Source organism: Sinocyclocheilus rhinocerous, unplaced genomic scaffold (assembly GCF_001515625.1).
Source record: "Sinocyclocheilus rhinocerous isolate Xijiao unplaced genomic scaffold, SAMN03320098_v1.1 scaffold1588, whole genome shotgun sequence".
NCBI classification, from domain to species: domain Eukaryota; kingdom Metazoa; phylum Chordata; class Actinopteri; order Cypriniformes; family Cyprinidae; genus Sinocyclocheilus; species Sinocyclocheilus rhinocerous.
In genome coordinates, this window is record NW_015648510.1 from 409,333 (window position 1) to 426,278 (window position 16,946).

The 16,946-nt window shown below is 35.7% G+C and overlaps 1 protein-coding gene across 1 annotated transcript in view; it reads right to left on the minus strand.

Moving 5' to 3' along the window:
• The window catches only part of LOC107709766 (dipeptidyl aminopeptidase-like protein 6), a 355,032-nt gene that overhangs the window by 35,081 nt on the left and 303,005 nt on the right, over window positions 1-16,946 (minus strand). The window contains exon 10 of the mRNA XM_016514371.1: window positions 11,746-11,866. Within this exon, the coding sequence (XP_016369857.1) occupies window positions 11,746-11,866 (121 nt within the window). The remainder of the gene's footprint in view (window positions 1-11,745; window positions 11,867-16,946) is intronic.

Consider the following 16,946-nt stretch of genomic DNA (forward strand, 5'->3'; position numbering starts at 1 on the left):
TGTGTGTGCGTGTGTGTGTGCAGCGCAATCTGCGATCTCACACACACACTCTCTCTCTCTCTCTCTGTGTGTGTGTGTGTGTGTGTGTGTGCGTGTGATGTGTGTGGGTTTGTGTGCATCAATTAAAGCAGTGCATTGATATAGAACGGTGATTAAACTCACTTGGAACTACCTGTGCATTAAACGGTTTTACTGCATACCCTCCAGCCAATCAGAATCCAGTATTCAGACAGACCATGGAATAATGATATATAATGCAATAACACTCATTTCATCAAGAATTTCACAAATTCAAATCATTTCGGATTTGTGGTTGTGAATTACACTGTTTTCTACATGTTTGCCAATTTGAATGAAAATGAAGAATGAAAAAGTTTACCTGAAATGAGTGTGTGTTTTGATATAAATATGATTTTGAATTTGAAGTAAATCTCATTTTCACAAATTCATGTACAATTACACCATGTACAAATTTAAAAGGCATTTTCTATTAGTGTTAACATGCGTCACTTTTTCTAATTGACATTAATTTATATAGACTGTGTATTACAGTTGTGTATTTTCAAACTACTTTTATTTGTAGCAGACATTTGGGAAATATTACATTTGTTTTAATATTGCATACTGTAAATTCACAAGCCACAAAACTCTTCCTTGCTCAATTCATTCTAAAAAATGTTGACTTTTCAGATAACACTTTAGTATAGGGACCAATTCTCACTATTAAGTTGCTTATTAGCATGCCTATTATTAACATATTGGCGGTTTATTAATACTTTAGCACATATTCTGCATGACCATAATCTACATCCCTAATTCTTCCCAATATTTAAACTTAACAACTACCTTACTAACTATTAATAAGCAGCAAATTAGGAGTTTATTGAGACAAAAGTCATATTCAATGGTTTGTTAATAGCAAGATTTGGACCTTAAAATAAAGTGTGACCACTTTTCAGTCAGTAAGAAGGCTTCTTAGAAGTAACAAGACATAACAACACATCCGGATCCTTGTTTGCTCAACATCTTGCCTAAAGAGATGCCTGCATTTGGTTAACATCTAGATGTATACTTCACTGCCAATATTATCCCACAATCCTGTTATGGGTCCATATACAGTAGCTTTGAAAACATTTTGATTCACATGTTTGAGTGAGCTAGCCATTTAATGTCACTGAGGACAATAACTGCATCAGAATGCAGCACAGATGTATCCTTCACTGCCAATGATATCCCACAATCCTGTGCATTTCGAGTCACGGGTCCATATGCAATAGCTTGGAAAACATTTTGATTCACATTTTTTGGTTGAACTAGCTCCTTAATGCCATTGAGGACAATAACTGCCTCAGCGGCTGAGAGTTTCAATAACGTATTTCAATGCCTAGAGAGCATGATGTGGATATTTTAGAGAAAATGCTTGTGACTATCATGGGAGCTTTTCAATGAATCTGATCATTACAGAGATGCTGACTTGTGGATGAACCAAACCAAGCCTGCCGCAGACATCTCTGTGCAAAACAGCAAAAATGGCTCTCATTAGGCGTAAGATGTCAGAAACCCTGCAAACACGTCTCTCTCATTGCTGTTTTCTGTGTCTTTCTGTGTCCTTTTTTCTGCCAAACACACACTCACACTCTCAGTAGTGAGCCAGGAAGCTTGTTGGGCTGTTGATTGCTCACACAGGGAGGTTTAATGGCAGAGCTGAATGATGGATGAAACAGGAGTGTGTGTTTTGAGAGCTGGAGGACAGTAAAGCCGTGTCTAGCACACACACACAGTCCTCTCACACTTGTCCTTCTTTAATCAGAGGACACAGCTGTGGAATAGGGGGAAAATGAGCTGATAGTTTAGGCTATAAAACTTTACTGTTTAAACCCAGCATTTCCATTATCCATTTTTCCTCCCATTATCCAAAACAACAACAACAACATCTACTAAACCTGGTAAACGTTTTAGTATTGCAGTGAATGTGAATGCAGTGACACATTTTGACTTTATTTCTTGCAATTTTTTCCTCAGAATTGCAAGTTTATAACATAGAATTCGGTCACACTTTATATTAAGGTGCAATTCTTGCTATTAACAAACCATTAACTATGACTTTGCCTCAATAAACTCCTACAGTAATTTGCTGCTTATTAATAGTTAGTAAGGTAGTTAAGTTTAGGTATTTTTAGGATTAAGGATGTAGAATATGGTCATGCAGAATATGTGTTACCTAGAATTCTGATGGTATTTCTCACAATTACAAATCTTGCAATTTTGAGTTAGCGTCCTGCAATTCTGACTATTTTTCTCAAAATTGCAAATTTGCATCTCACAATTCATCTTTCTCAGAATTGTGTGCTTATAGCTAACTATTTTGAGTTAACATCTCACAATTCTGATTATTTTTCTCAAAAATACAAGTTTACTGTCACAGTGTCTGGTTGTTGCGCCCTGGACTGACCACTTGATGGCGCTCTCCCCTTTCACTGTTACTTGTCATAAACTCCATTTCCCATAGTTCTTTGCCCGGTTCTTTTCATTACTGATTATCATCCCCACTGAGAAGCGGAGGGCGTGAAATGGGAGAGCGCCATCAAGTGGCCAGTCCAGGGCACAACAACCAGACACTGTGACATTTACATCTCGCAATTTGGACTTTCTCAGAATTGTGAGTTTATAATAGTTTCTATGCACTTCTGAGTTCTAAAGTCTTCTGTGTTCTTGCACTTCTGAGAACATCTCAAATTTCGGACAGTTTTTTTAATTGTAAGTTTACGAACTTTCTTAGAACTGCGAGTTTATAAAACAGTTCTGCCATTTTGGAGAGTATCCGCTGAACGTAAACAATGTATGCTGTTCTGTGTCAGCAGCACCATGTACGTTGTTTACGTTCAGATCAAAGCACGTGCATACATTGTGATACTCTCCAAAATGGCGCCAGGGTGACGCGGAGGAGACGAAATGTTGAATAAATTCGTTATTTTTGTTTTCTTTGCACACAAAAAGTATTCTCGTAGCTTCGTAAAATTACGGTTGAACCACTGTCTATGGGAGGGTCAGAAAGCTCTCAGATTTCATCAAAAAATCTTAATTTGTGTTCTGAAGTTGAACGAAGGTCCTACAGGTTTGGAACGACATGAGGGTGAGTAATTAAAGGTGCAGTAGGAGATCTTGGAAAATGCTAACTTTAGCCTGATAGCACTGAAAGCGAAAGTCCCATCCTCCCTGCAATCGCCGTCCAAAGCCATGCCCCCTGAACGCATTTACGCTCACAGACCAGAGACAACATTACTACAATAGGTTACATCAGCGGTTCCCAATTCCAGCCCATGTTCCGAAGTGAAGTAAACTTCAACGGATTTCCCCCGCTCAGGGAGTAGGGAGCAATGAACACTGTGTAGGGATCATATCGATCGGAACACAGTTCATGCACGTAGCTCACTTCTAACGAGCTGGCGCGAGGACTGGATTAACCGCTGGGCTACATCATGTGTCATTCACCGGTGAGAAATCTTTAAAAGTACTACAATACCAGGAAGGAAGATCGGGTTGTTGATGTTTGCCTGCCATTCTCGCTCTGTCTGCACAGCGTGCGTGAACTCGCTGATGACGTATCCTGTCTGCGCGACAGGATGATAATACATACGTTGACAGGCAGGTAGGAAAGCCAATTAAAACGCTTGGACCGAGCGTTTTGATTGGACGAACATTTCTTGATCCTACGAATTCCCCAGAATATATAAATACAGACAAATAAATTTAGACCACTTAACTTAATGATTGCTATCGGGATGTGAAGAGACTTTCAACCAGCATAACAAAAAAATGTTTCTGAAGACAATCACCTATTGCACCTTTAATGACAGAATTTTCAATTTTGGGTGAACTATCCCTTTAAATATTCACTTATTCATAATACACCAATTCACTTTTCTTTCTTTTTTTTCCTCTCTGGGTGTGAATATGTCTCTTAGATTGCAAAAGCTGTTGTCTTGCCCTTTTCCCCTGGACACCCACTTCAGTTAAATATACTCAGACAATCTACAAATAGAGTACATATGTCCTCTTTAGAGTCTGCTGATTTCTGCTTTACATTGATCATACTGCAGCAATGAGAGATCAATCAAACAGGTCCATTGTTCACGTTCCACACGTCAGCACACGTCTTTCTATGTCTGTAAGCAGCACATTTCTAAGATTCTCATTTAAATTCAAAAGAGCCCTAACAAACATGACTTTAGCATTGTTCTTCACCTTCATTGGATTCATCAGGGTAATAACAGGCTTCTAACAAGCCATTAGCAACTTAATTAGCTGGAGTTCATTGAGAAGATAATTCAATGAGGGTGAAGGCCTGTGGAGGTCTGATCAGCTCCGCTAGCGCATGCGAACACAATCACTCAACTAAAGCCATTCGTCATTTCAAACGCTACTACATGTTAGTGCAGTATTTCTGGTTTGGCTTCTTTTAAAAAAGAAACATAGCGTTCTTTCATAAAGAAATATTTAACAACTTGCATTCTGCAAAATCCAAACTTGTAGGCTGTTAAATAATTTAGCAATAATTTAAAAAAAGAAGCACTGCCAATTTTAATTTATTTCAAGTTTGAGCAATTTTGTTATGTACTTTTATAGTTTTTATTAGTTTTTAATTATATTTAGCTTTGACTTATTTTTATATCAGTTTTAGTTATTTACTACCTTAACTTATTTTATTTCACTTAGCCGCCAAGCCAACATTTGTATTTTTATTTATGTTTTTCTTTATTTCAGTTAACAAAAAATAAATAAAAAATCATTGTTTTATTTTAATACCAAATTCTTAAAATACAATAATTTTAGTTTAACTACTCAGAAAATGTAGGCATTTGAGGATTAGCTTCTGTTCCTTATATTAATGAATTACCATTTCAGTGTAAATGTGGTGTTCCTCCTCATGAAGATTTCATGAAGCCCATTCTATAATGTATGGCCGTTATCAAAGGAAATAACCAATGTCGTTACTATTTTTTGTAGAGCTCCAGCTGTGTTACACTTCAGAACCGCTGCCAGTGAGAAAACTCAAAGCGCTCCTGCTGCTGCAGTCACACAGGAGAAATTATACTGTGAACCAGACGACTAGTCGACCGTCCTGACCATCCCTATAGTGCCAAACTCATGAGAGCACACGGTTTAATTTTAGCTTGAGAACAGCATGAATTAACACTTCTTTTGGGAGGTGTGCAGAATATGAGTAGAGTATATCTCCCAGCTGCAAATTGGAGGGTGTTGAAAGAGGGCTAGTCATTTTTGTGGACTGCTAAAACTATGCGATTATTCTCTCCTGTGATACAGAGGTGTGTAAAACACATCAGCCTCATTAGCAGCTAATCTAAAGGACTGTTTTACACTCACAGAGACAGTGCGTTTCTCTAACAGGACTGTTTGCAGCAGTGAGAGGAGTGACTAAATCAAAGTTGCAGCGCTACTACCATTGCTACATTTTTTTTTTTTTGGTACCATGACAGCAGAACTGTTTTCAAATTAGTGCACATTTTCCAGTAACAAGCCACTTTTTTAAGGATTAGTATAGCATGGCAAATCACTGATTTTAATACATTTTGCAACTAAATATTTAGTTAAATGCTGCTGTTAATCATTAGGGTAAATTAAAGTGTTTTATAGTTTTATCAGTGGTAATATTTAGTATTATATTTACTGTTAATAAATGTGATTCATGCTGTAATCCTGAGATCATGATTCACAAGAAATAAATATAATCTGATACTTGTACACTCTAAAAAATGCTGGGTTGTTTCAATCCAACGTTGGGTCAAATATGGACTAACCCAACTTTTGGGTTAAAAAGCTATTATTACAATTTAAAATAAATGTTTATTATTTGAAAATATCTTTAAATGTGATGGCAAAGCTGAAATTTCAGCAGCTTGTAATGAATCAGTCCACTGAAGGCGAGAGTAGTGAAGAACCCAAGTGCAGTTTATTTACAGTGTCACAAGCCAGAGAGACATGAGGCAAGGGAAGCATGACACTAACATCAGGAAACAATTACAAAATAAAAGACATGGACATGAACATGAAACAAAAACAAAACCCAAACCCCACATTACACAGCTACTATTCCAGTTTTTAGCATCACATGGTTCTTTTCTGAAATCATTTTATATACTGATTTGCTGCTCAAGAAACTTTTTCATTATTAATGTTGAAAATAGCTGTGACGCTATATTTTTTTCTTTTAAGATTCCTTGATGAACAGAAAGTAAGTTTAAAACTTCTGCAACATTACAAATGTCTTTACTGTTACTTTTGATCAATTCAATGCATCCTTGCTGAATAAAACCACACATTTCTTTCAAACTAACAAACAGTGGTTTATATTTAAAAGGTAAAGCCCTTTTAATATGAGTTTTCTTATCTCTTTGTAACCAATGTAGGTCAGTTTAGTAGCTCACTTCAGCAGGGGGCAGTAGAGAGCCTCAGTAAGAGATTGCATTCTAAACGCTGTAATGACACCTCAGGATATGACTGCACACAAACCGAACACACGCTTTAATCAGATTAATGATATCCAGTTATCAGAAAAACAAGAAGCTGTCTGCATATGACCGTGTGTTCTCAAAACCAGCCTCTTAATCTTTAATAAAAATAGCTTCATTTCCGCTACAGACATTGCAGACTGTTCCAACCAAAACATAAGGCCATATGAGGACAGCCAACTGCAGCGAGTACTGAGAGCGGAACCATTAATGTGGATGGTGAAGTTTGGCTTTCTTAACATACATGTTCACTGCCACAGAATGAGCAGCATTTTCAGTGAATTCTCTATGGAAGCTGAATGGCAGGCTTGTACGAGGGATTGTGGGATTGACAGTAGTGCAAAGCAAATTGTGAGAGAGTCAAAAACATCGGAAACTGCTGAACTTAATGCAAATGAAAGGCGAGATATGCTGGGCAGCAGCATACTGCTGTGAGGTGTATAGGGAGGTCTGTCATAAACGTCTACAAATCTGTCTGGAGTGCTGGAGGTTCTGCCAGATTTAGTGCTTAAAGGAATGGTTCACCCAAAAATGAAAATTTGCTGAAAATGTACTCACCCTCAGGCTATGCAAGATGTAGATGGGTTTGTTTCTTTATCTGCACAGATTTGGAGAAACTTAGCATTACATCACTTGCTCACCATTGGATCATTTGCAGTGAATGGGTGCCGTCAGAATGAGAGTCCAAACAGCTGATAAAAAAAACATTACAATAATCCACAAGTAACCCACACCACTCCAATCCATCATTTAAGTGTGAAGTGAAAAGCTGCGTGTTTGTATGAAACAAATACATTATTAAGTCATTTTTAACTTGAAACTGTTGTTTGTGGCTACAAGTCCTCTATCCATTATTTTCACTAGTTGTCTTATCTGAATCAGGAGAGAAATATGCACAGATCAAGGACTATCTACAAGTGAAAACAGTCCTAAACAAGTATGTCAGTGGATTTTAATGTGAGAGGGCATCAGGAAGCATTATTATGCACTATGGCCAGAAACAATGGTTTAAAAATAAAATGTCTTGATGGATTTGTTTCTTACAAATGCACAGCTTTCACTTCACAAGACATTGATAGACTGGACTCATGTGAATTACTTGTGGATTATTGTGATGTTTTTATCAGCTGTTGGACTCTCATTCTGACGGCACCCATTCACTGCAGAGGATCCATTGCTGAGCAAGTGATGTATTAATTTACTAAATTTCTCCAAATCTGTTCCAATGAAAAAACAAACTCAGAAAAAAAAGAAAAAAAAAACTCAAATCTAAATTTTCAGCAAATTTTATTTTTTTGGTGAATTGTTCCATTACAATTACACCATTATGAAGAAGTAACCCTAAGCCCACCTATAAATTTGTACATGTTTCTGATAGATATCTGAAAAGTTCCAATAAGATAAATATTAGCTATTAGGAGCTAAATCTTCTAAACACTCAAGTTCATAAACTGACAAAATTAGGAGGTTCACTGTATACTTAGTTTAGTGGGCATATTAGAGACTGCATTGTTCCTTAAAAATTCACTTGAGAAATACATTTTCTGGATTATAATTACAAACAGAAGATTAGCTAGTTTTGTCTTAATTGTTTTCATTTAATGTGGTTAGCCACCACAGTGTCATGCACTAGCTGCAAAAACGTACAATATCCATCCTTTCAAATACAGGACATTTAAAATAACGAGTCATATTAATGTTGCCTTTGACTGATTACTCTTTTAATTAAAAAAATTCTATTAAAAATAAAAACTCCACCAGCCTCATCACTGGATTCTTGAAAAAATTGTTCTAGGGGAGTGTCTCAAACAGCCAAATTTTTGATTGCAAATAACTTTAGAACTAAATATTTGAATAGGCTCCCAAACGTTTTTAGTGTTTTTTTATATTTCAAAATAAAACAAAAATCAGGCTTCTTTACACTTTCAATGTTGCTATGAAGTCTGCACTGCTGAAGTGAATTGTCCAAAAAGGACAGCAGTAATTTGTGAGCAAATTTCTGAATCATGAAACGGCAAACGGGACATCCTACGATCTTGCAAACACGCAGAAGCGAATGCTGCAAGGATGCAAGAAGTGCGCCTTACTGCGAGCTTCTTGCAGGGTTCATTTCATGATCTTCATTAGAGCAGACGTGGTCTGCCACAGCAAGAACTACATGCGGTTCACTGATTATCCAGGCGTAATTAAAACTCAGCATTGATTATGCAGACTGATTGAGGTAATTAATATCCTCTCTGCAAAGTGATGAACTACTCTAAGAAAGCATACTCACAACAATGCAACAATCTACATTCTTGATCTCCAAAAAAAAACAGAAAGGGGAATGTGTAGGGGCGAAGTTGATTAGAACACTTTCCTCATAATAACTTTCAGCCACTTTCAAATCACATTAAGTAAATGAACACTGTGGATCGTTCGACTTTAATGCAACTCCATACAGCTGGAGGAATTAAACTGCTCTTGTAATGATGGATATCGGTTGTTTTAGGCCTTTTTTGGTTGGCATGGGTAATCTGAATTAACATACATTAACCTTTCCCAAAGCACATCAGGGAACTCCATATCCAGAAGGGTCCAGCAGGCATAAACTCCATCGTCAATGAATGCATGGCCACCTGTTCTCCTCCAAACACAGAACAGACTCTGAATTTGTATTCAACAGCCTCAGACTGCACAAAGCTTGACGATGCATTAATCATTCAGAGGATCTGCGGGTGAACTCGACTGCTGTGAGCCATTCACATGAACAATGACTGACCTTAAAACCCATGGACAGGAAGTCAAGGACAGTTCAGAGAGGCTCCATGGGGCACATGTAAACTTGAACCAACAGGTTGGATCACTATGTGGGCAGCACAGACTGGAAAAAGAGATCTGAGATTTGGAGTCCTGGGGCTGTATTACAGAAACTAACTCAGTATCCTATTCTATCTTTTTAATAACCATGGTAATTTCATTTATTCAAATCTTAAGTCCAGAATCAAGATAGGAAGTTTCTGTATTACAGCCTATAGAGTGTAGAGTGTGTTTCCCCCTCCTCATTTGGCTCACTCCAAGCTTACTGTGATACTGCTCTTTTACTAGACTACACGTTCATGGCAAAAAATGCAATAGCATGTCAGCAGGAACTCGCTATGCATTAAGAAGTCTTCATAGATTATTAGCAGCCACAATAAAGAAAGGTGGAATTGTGAATTTTTATCAGAAATAATGTATATAATGCTCATTCCCTTTGGATGATTTGTTAACTTCACTTGAAAAAAAAGTCTTGCAAACTTATTGTATATATTATTATTATTAATAATAATAAAAATAATAATAATATATATATATATATATATATATATAGTATATATGATTTGTTGATTAATCTACTAAAGCATTTTACTTTAAAGTTAATATACGTTAAATACTTTAAATGTACTAAATTGCAACTTCATCTTTACAAATGTGTAATTACAAATCTATTAAAATACATCACATGCAGGGTTCAAAAGAAAACACATTAAAGTATATTTTAGTTTACCATAAATGCATATCAGTACATTCAGCAGTACACTTTAACCACATTTCAAAGACAATAAGTAATTATGAAATGACATACAAAGTTGTACTGAAGTCTTACTTTAAGTCAAAAAGGCACTATAAGTTCAGCTAATTGCATTTAATATATTTAACTAATATAAACTATTATGCATTTGCACATATGTATACATATCCAATGCACCCAGATGTGCTGTATATTTGAAATCTCAAAGAATGATTTCAGCATGATGGAGTTCACCCTTTAGTCTGTCACGAAACCTGCCCGTGGTCTTCCGTCCGCTCGCCACCAGAAGTCACCTTCTGATTACATTGACTTTCATACTACACAGACTGTTACACGTCACCCTGGACTACATTTCCATTTCACTAATCACACTCTCACCTGTAGCCAATCACACACACTATAAATACGAGGTCCTAACCACCACTCAGAGCCGAGTATTGTAAGCACATATCGCTACCATAGCTGATAGCTACTTTACAGAGCCTGCTCTAGTTTTCTTAGTCTAATCTAGTCTTGTTCTTTGCCTGATTTTCCCGTGTTTATATCCTAGCCTGTGTATCTCGTTTCTGTGTGTTCTCTGCCTGCCCTGGATTTCCCTTGCTCTGGATTACCCCTGTCGTCGCATCCCGGTTGGATACTGTATGCTTCTCGCCTGGACTCTAGCCTGTTTTGGATTACCCCTTTGCTCTGCCCTTTGGATAACGTTCGCCGATGTTATGACCCACGCCTGTGTTAAGAATGCTCTTTTGTCTAGCCCTGTTCAACCTTGTTTGCCAGTGTCGATCCTTGCCTGTTATGACCATGTCTCTGTTTAATAAAAGCTTGCATATGTATCCACACGCTTCCTCTGTTCTCTCCGTAACATAGTCTGTTTAGGGTTACCAAGAAACTTGGCGCATTAATATAGAATTCAAATGACATCACAGGTGTGTGATTAATAGCTGTTTTACAATGGCTTTGAATGTGGGTCATCCAATCAGAATCGCTGAGCCAAAACTACCCCAATCAATGTGTAAAAAACAAAAACAAAACAAAGAATGCAAATATGGTGGATGACTAACAGAAAGATAAATCATACATACTGAAAACCGAAGCAAAGAGACTGAGATCAGGAGCATCAGAAATAGGTCAGGATGAGTCTCTGCTCTCTTTAATACATTCATCCCCTTCAATAAATAATAAGTGTCAATTTCGAGACCTTCGGCGCCTCATAAACTCATGCCAAGGGTCAGTCTCCTCAATATGAGCCCAGATTAAAGTTTAAATGGGAGACTCACAGCACACTAAGCTAAAATCCACAACCGCTGAGTCTTGTCCAAGGATAGTGGTGCATTCTGGGAGATGCTGGGATATTGATTTTCCTTGCTTTGATTCTTTGACAATGCACAGAATCTATCACCATCATATCTGCCTCTTTAACAATATCTATCACCATCAAAATCTGCCTCTTCTACATCAGACGCAACTTGTTTCATGTAGATTACAGTACATTGTACTCTTTAAAGATGCATACTTGCTTTTGATTTGTTGAATGTTCACCTTAGCTCTCAGGTCTCGAGAAAGACAACACTTTTTCTGGCCAATACTTGTCCTGACAAAACCTCATTGAACTTTGCAAGGCATTAATACAAATGTCCATGTTTTTATACAAATCTTTCATACCTTCATAGAGCCAGTCGCTCAGACCGTTGAATATCACACCCTCCTTCCCAGTGGAAACAAGACGGATGGATCTGTTCTCCACAGTGGCCCGATAGTAGATGTTATTCTCAAATATAAAAATCTAGAGAAATGGATAGAAACACAAACACGCTGCAATCAAAATTTGATGGATAGGCCAGGAGGGGTTTACTGGGGATGACATTTACAGTGTGCATGGAGAACTTTAAAGGAGTCATATCATACAGATTTTATTATCACATTTTTTTCACCCTGAGGTCCATTTATAATATGAGTAAGTTGTTTTTGTTTTCACCCTCTCTTAGAAACACTTAGAAACATTCAGGGTTTTTGCTGCTGTGGCTTTAAGAAATGCCCCTTTGCAGGTGTAACAGTTCTTTGGTCCATGGTTTCTGTCAAATATAGTTGTTAAAGCAATAGTTCACCCAAAAATGATTTTTTTTTTTTAAACTTACTCTCAGGCCATCAGAGATATAGATTAGTTTTTTTCTTCATCTGAACAGATTTGGAGAAATTTAGCATTACATCAACAGTTCTTTGGTCCATGGTTTCTGTCAAATATAGTTGTTAAAGCAATAGTTCACCCAAAAATGAATTTTTTTTTTAAAACTTACTCTCAGGCCATCAGAGATATAGATGAGTTTTTTTCTTCATCTGAACAGATTTGGAGAAATTTAGCATTACATCATTTGCTCGCCAATGGATTCTGTGCAGTGAATGGGTGCCGTCAGAATGAGAGTCCAAACAGCTGATCACAAAACCTCACAACAATCAATCCAAACAACACCAGTGTCTTGTGAAGCGAAAAGCTGCATGTTTGTAAGAAACAAGTCCATCATTAACTTTAAACTGATGCTTCTGGCCAAAATACGAGTCCATAATCTATAATAATGCTTATAGTGAAAATGTAAACCCTGCGGTTGTCCTCTCACTTCAAAATCCACTGATATATTGGTTTAGAAATGATTTTGCTTATAATCAGTATTTCATCTGTGCATATTTCTCTCCTAATTCAGACGAGATAACTTTTTCACCTGAGAAAGCGATATTTTGGATATAGGGTTTGTCTGAAGTTTAAAAACACATTTATGCTGAGTTTGTTTATTACGAACATGTAGTTTTTGCATAGAAGACATTCATTGATGAACTGGAGTCATGTGGATTACTTGTGAATTATTGTGATGTTTTTGTCAGCTGTTTGGACTCTCATTCTGACGGCACTCATTCACTGCAGAGGATCCATTGGTGAGCAAGTGATGTAGTGCTACATTTCTCCAAATCTGTTCTGATAAAGAAACAAGCTCTACATCTTGGATAGCCTGTACATTTTCAGCAAATTTTTAATTTTGGGTGATTCAGTTGAGGTCAGACGGAAATAATCAGACATCTTGTTTAAAATGAACTTCACCCTTTGGTTTATATCAACAAGATTCTTTACAAGGATCTAAAGGCAGCAGTTGATACACAAAAACAGCACAAGGTTTGGTTAACCTTTACACATTTAAACGTGAGTTCTTTTGCTTTTTAGGATTAATCATATTTATCTTGCTTTCACCTTGACTTGGCAAGTCAAGTTTCTGATTTATGTCTTGTCAGAAAGTTTTTTTGAGTCATTTTTGCATTTTAGTTTCAATAAATGGTATTGTATAGGACTGGGTAGGTTGTCAGTTCTGAAAGTTTATTAGTACGTCAAGGACAGTTTGGCTGAGAGAGCTCATACAGATTCAAAGATGTATTTTCATTTAACTCAGGCCTTTACACAAACTGTCCTTTTATTTATTTTTTATTTTAGATCACCTCTAAACATTCCAAAGAGTCACCTGGTGGCTTCATTTATAAAACGACTTCCGTAGCACCATATTTAAAATAACCTCTGCACTCAGAAATGAAAAGGAACACTCTCTATGCTTAAGATCACAGAAAAAGGTCCTTGGGGAAGATGACAGGACATTTTGACTTTTAAAAGGAAAACCTTCTAAAAGAGAACTTGATCAGACCAAAACCAAGCCTTAAAATGTGTGCCAACAGCTAGAATGATTACAATTATTTATTCAGTTTAAAGTTTCAAATATTTACAACATTTGAACATAATTCAACATTTTTAAACCAAATTAAAATTGCTGAAAAATCTGAATAAATTAATAATGATCTGGACGAAAGCTCATTTTACTTTTTACTTCGATTGATTGATAGACGCATATCTCTTTAAATTTTGAACAGGATCAGTTTTCCCTAAAGTGGTCAGGTAAATTTGTCTTTCAGACATACTAACCTTGTCTGAATCAAACATGTTGGTGTTTTGCTTGCACAACCTCTGTAAAAATTAAAGAGCGAATTGCCCAATGTTTTTCAACAAACCCGACAGTCCTCTGAGAAATCTATTTTCCCAGATAGGAATGTCTGTGATTGCAGTATTGTATCTCATTGCTTGTATCTCATCACCCCATTGCTTCTCATTTACTTTGACCTTCGTTAAATTCTGTAATTAAAGCTCATTTTTTGTTGTGCTTCCTGGTGACACTTCATTACATATTTAGAGCTATTTGCCAACATTGCAGGTAAAATAACAGTTGGTGGTTCCAGTACTGCTGTCAATTAATTAATTTATTCCCTTAATGATATAAATATACACTATTGGTCAAAAGTTTGGGGAAAAATTAAGATCTAATGTTTCTGAAAGAAGTCTCTTATTTATTTGACTAAAAACAATGAAAACAGTAATATTGTGAAACATTACTACAATTTACAGTTTTTTAATATATTAAAATGTAATTTAGGAAACACTTTAAGGATCAATTCTTACTATTAACTAGCTGCTTATTATTAACATGCACATTACTAGTATATTGGCTAGTAATAACTCTGCAGTTATTCATATATTGTTGTGCACGACCATATTTTAGATCCATTAATCCTACCCCATACCTAAACTTAACAACTACCTTGTTAACTATTAATAAGCAGCAAATTATGAGTTAATTAATAGTGAGAATTGGTCCCCAAACTAAAGTGTGACCATAATTTATTCCTGTAATAGCAAAGGTGAATTTTTAGCAGCAATTATTCCAGTCTTCAGGGTCACATGATCCTTCAGAAATCATGTTTCAATATAAACCGATCAAAAGTGACCATAAAGACATTTCTAATGTTAGAAACAATTTCCATTTCTGGTGCTCTTTTGAACTTTCTATTTATCAAAGAATTCTGAAAATATTAAGAAACCAAAAATGTTTTCAACATTGATAATAATAATAACAATTATTAATAATTGAGCATCAATCAGCGTATTAGAATGATTTCTGAAGGACCGTGTGCCACTAAATTTAGCTTTGCCATCACTTGAATAAATTACATTTTAAGATATTTTAAAATATAAAAGTTATTTTAAATTGTAATTATATATGTACAATATTATTGGCAAGCATGTGTAGGGCTGGGTATCGTTCAAAGATTTTCGATATCGATACCGATACCTTGACTTCGAGACCGGTTCCTGAACGATACTTTTTTCGATACCAATTTTATGAAATCAATTTTAACCAGAGTGGCCAGAAAATTTGGCCCCTGGACCAGCTAGTCAATACTTCTGAATATATTCCACTGCCATCGGTATGTGTGGTTGTGCTTATAAACCCACCGTTGGCTGTAGAAAGGGGTCTATAAAATGTTTAAATGTTATGAATCTTTTTTTACACTCCTGTTTGTGAAAATATATACTGTTGCAAGCTGACCCCTTTCAAATCAAGGGAAACACACAGTCCTTATGGTCCAATTTCATCATGAACATCTTGATGCTGTTGTTATGTGATGTTTTTATTGGAGCGCATGCTCTGCACTGAATGTGAGGTGTGTCGATAACATATCAGAAAGACTATTGACAGTGGACTGGCTCAGGAGAAGCATTGATTTGTAATCTCTCTTAAACACACCACAGCCACTTCACAGCGCACTGGATGACACACTGATTTATTCAGCCATGGCTGAGAAACAGTAAATAAAGCAAATTCAGAGTATATGCAGAAGGGAATAAAAATTAAGTTATTTAAAGATTTTTTTAAACATACTTTAAAACCAAATACCAACAACTGATTATTGACTTTCATACACAAATAATGAAAGACAAAGTCAACTGACCGACTGACCCTTGTGAAAAAAAAGCGTGCTTAATTGTATTGAATGTGTACTTGAAATATACTTTACATAAACAAACCTGTGCTTGCAGATACTATAATATTAATGAAATAAAGGACAACTTAATGTAATTAAAGAGAATACATTTCAAGACTGCTTCTTTTAATAAAGTGCACTTTGTAAAAGTTTGACTTTCAAGTACTTTTTAATTCATTGTTTTTTTAATAATGTTTGTTGTGCTTTAAAGTAAAGTAGTAAAGTAGTTTTTACTTATATTACTACAGCACATGTAAAGTTCTTGATTGCAAGTTTAACTGTAGGGTATTGTTAAATATTACTTTTAAAGTTAATATATTTTATATGTACTAAATTGCAACTTCATCATTACAAATGTGTAATTACAAATATATTTAAATACATGACTTTTTATTAATAGAAATGACATTGAAGTACATTTTAGTTTACCATAAAGTGTTGTCAGCACATTCTGCAGTGCACTTTATCCATATTTCAAAGACAACGGAAATAATAATGAAATTAAATATAAAGATTTGTTTAAGTCCCATTCATATGGGTCAAAAAAAGCAAAAAACAAAAACTCTAAAAGTCATCTAAATGAGGTTAAGTGTTGTAGTAACTCATAATGTAATAACTGCACATAATGTAAAAACTGCACATAATGTAATAAGTATTACATTATTATTGTAATAAAATGTTCATAATGTAAAAACTTTCTCAAAATGTAATAAAATCTTGAGCTCATAATGTAATAACAATTATTACATTATGGACATTAGATCTGCGCCTTCTCTTCCTGTTTTTAAATCCCGCCTGAAAACTTATCTGTATTCCTTGGCTTTTGGATGAAATGTATGTTTGTGTATTTTTATGTGTTTTTGTATTAATTATGTGTTTGTTGAGTCATTTCTTTTTATTCTCCCAATCTCTATATTTACTTTATTTGTATATGTACAGCACTTTGGCATACACAAGCTGTTTTTAAATGTGCTATATAAATAAATTGACCTTGACCTAATATTGTCATAATTATA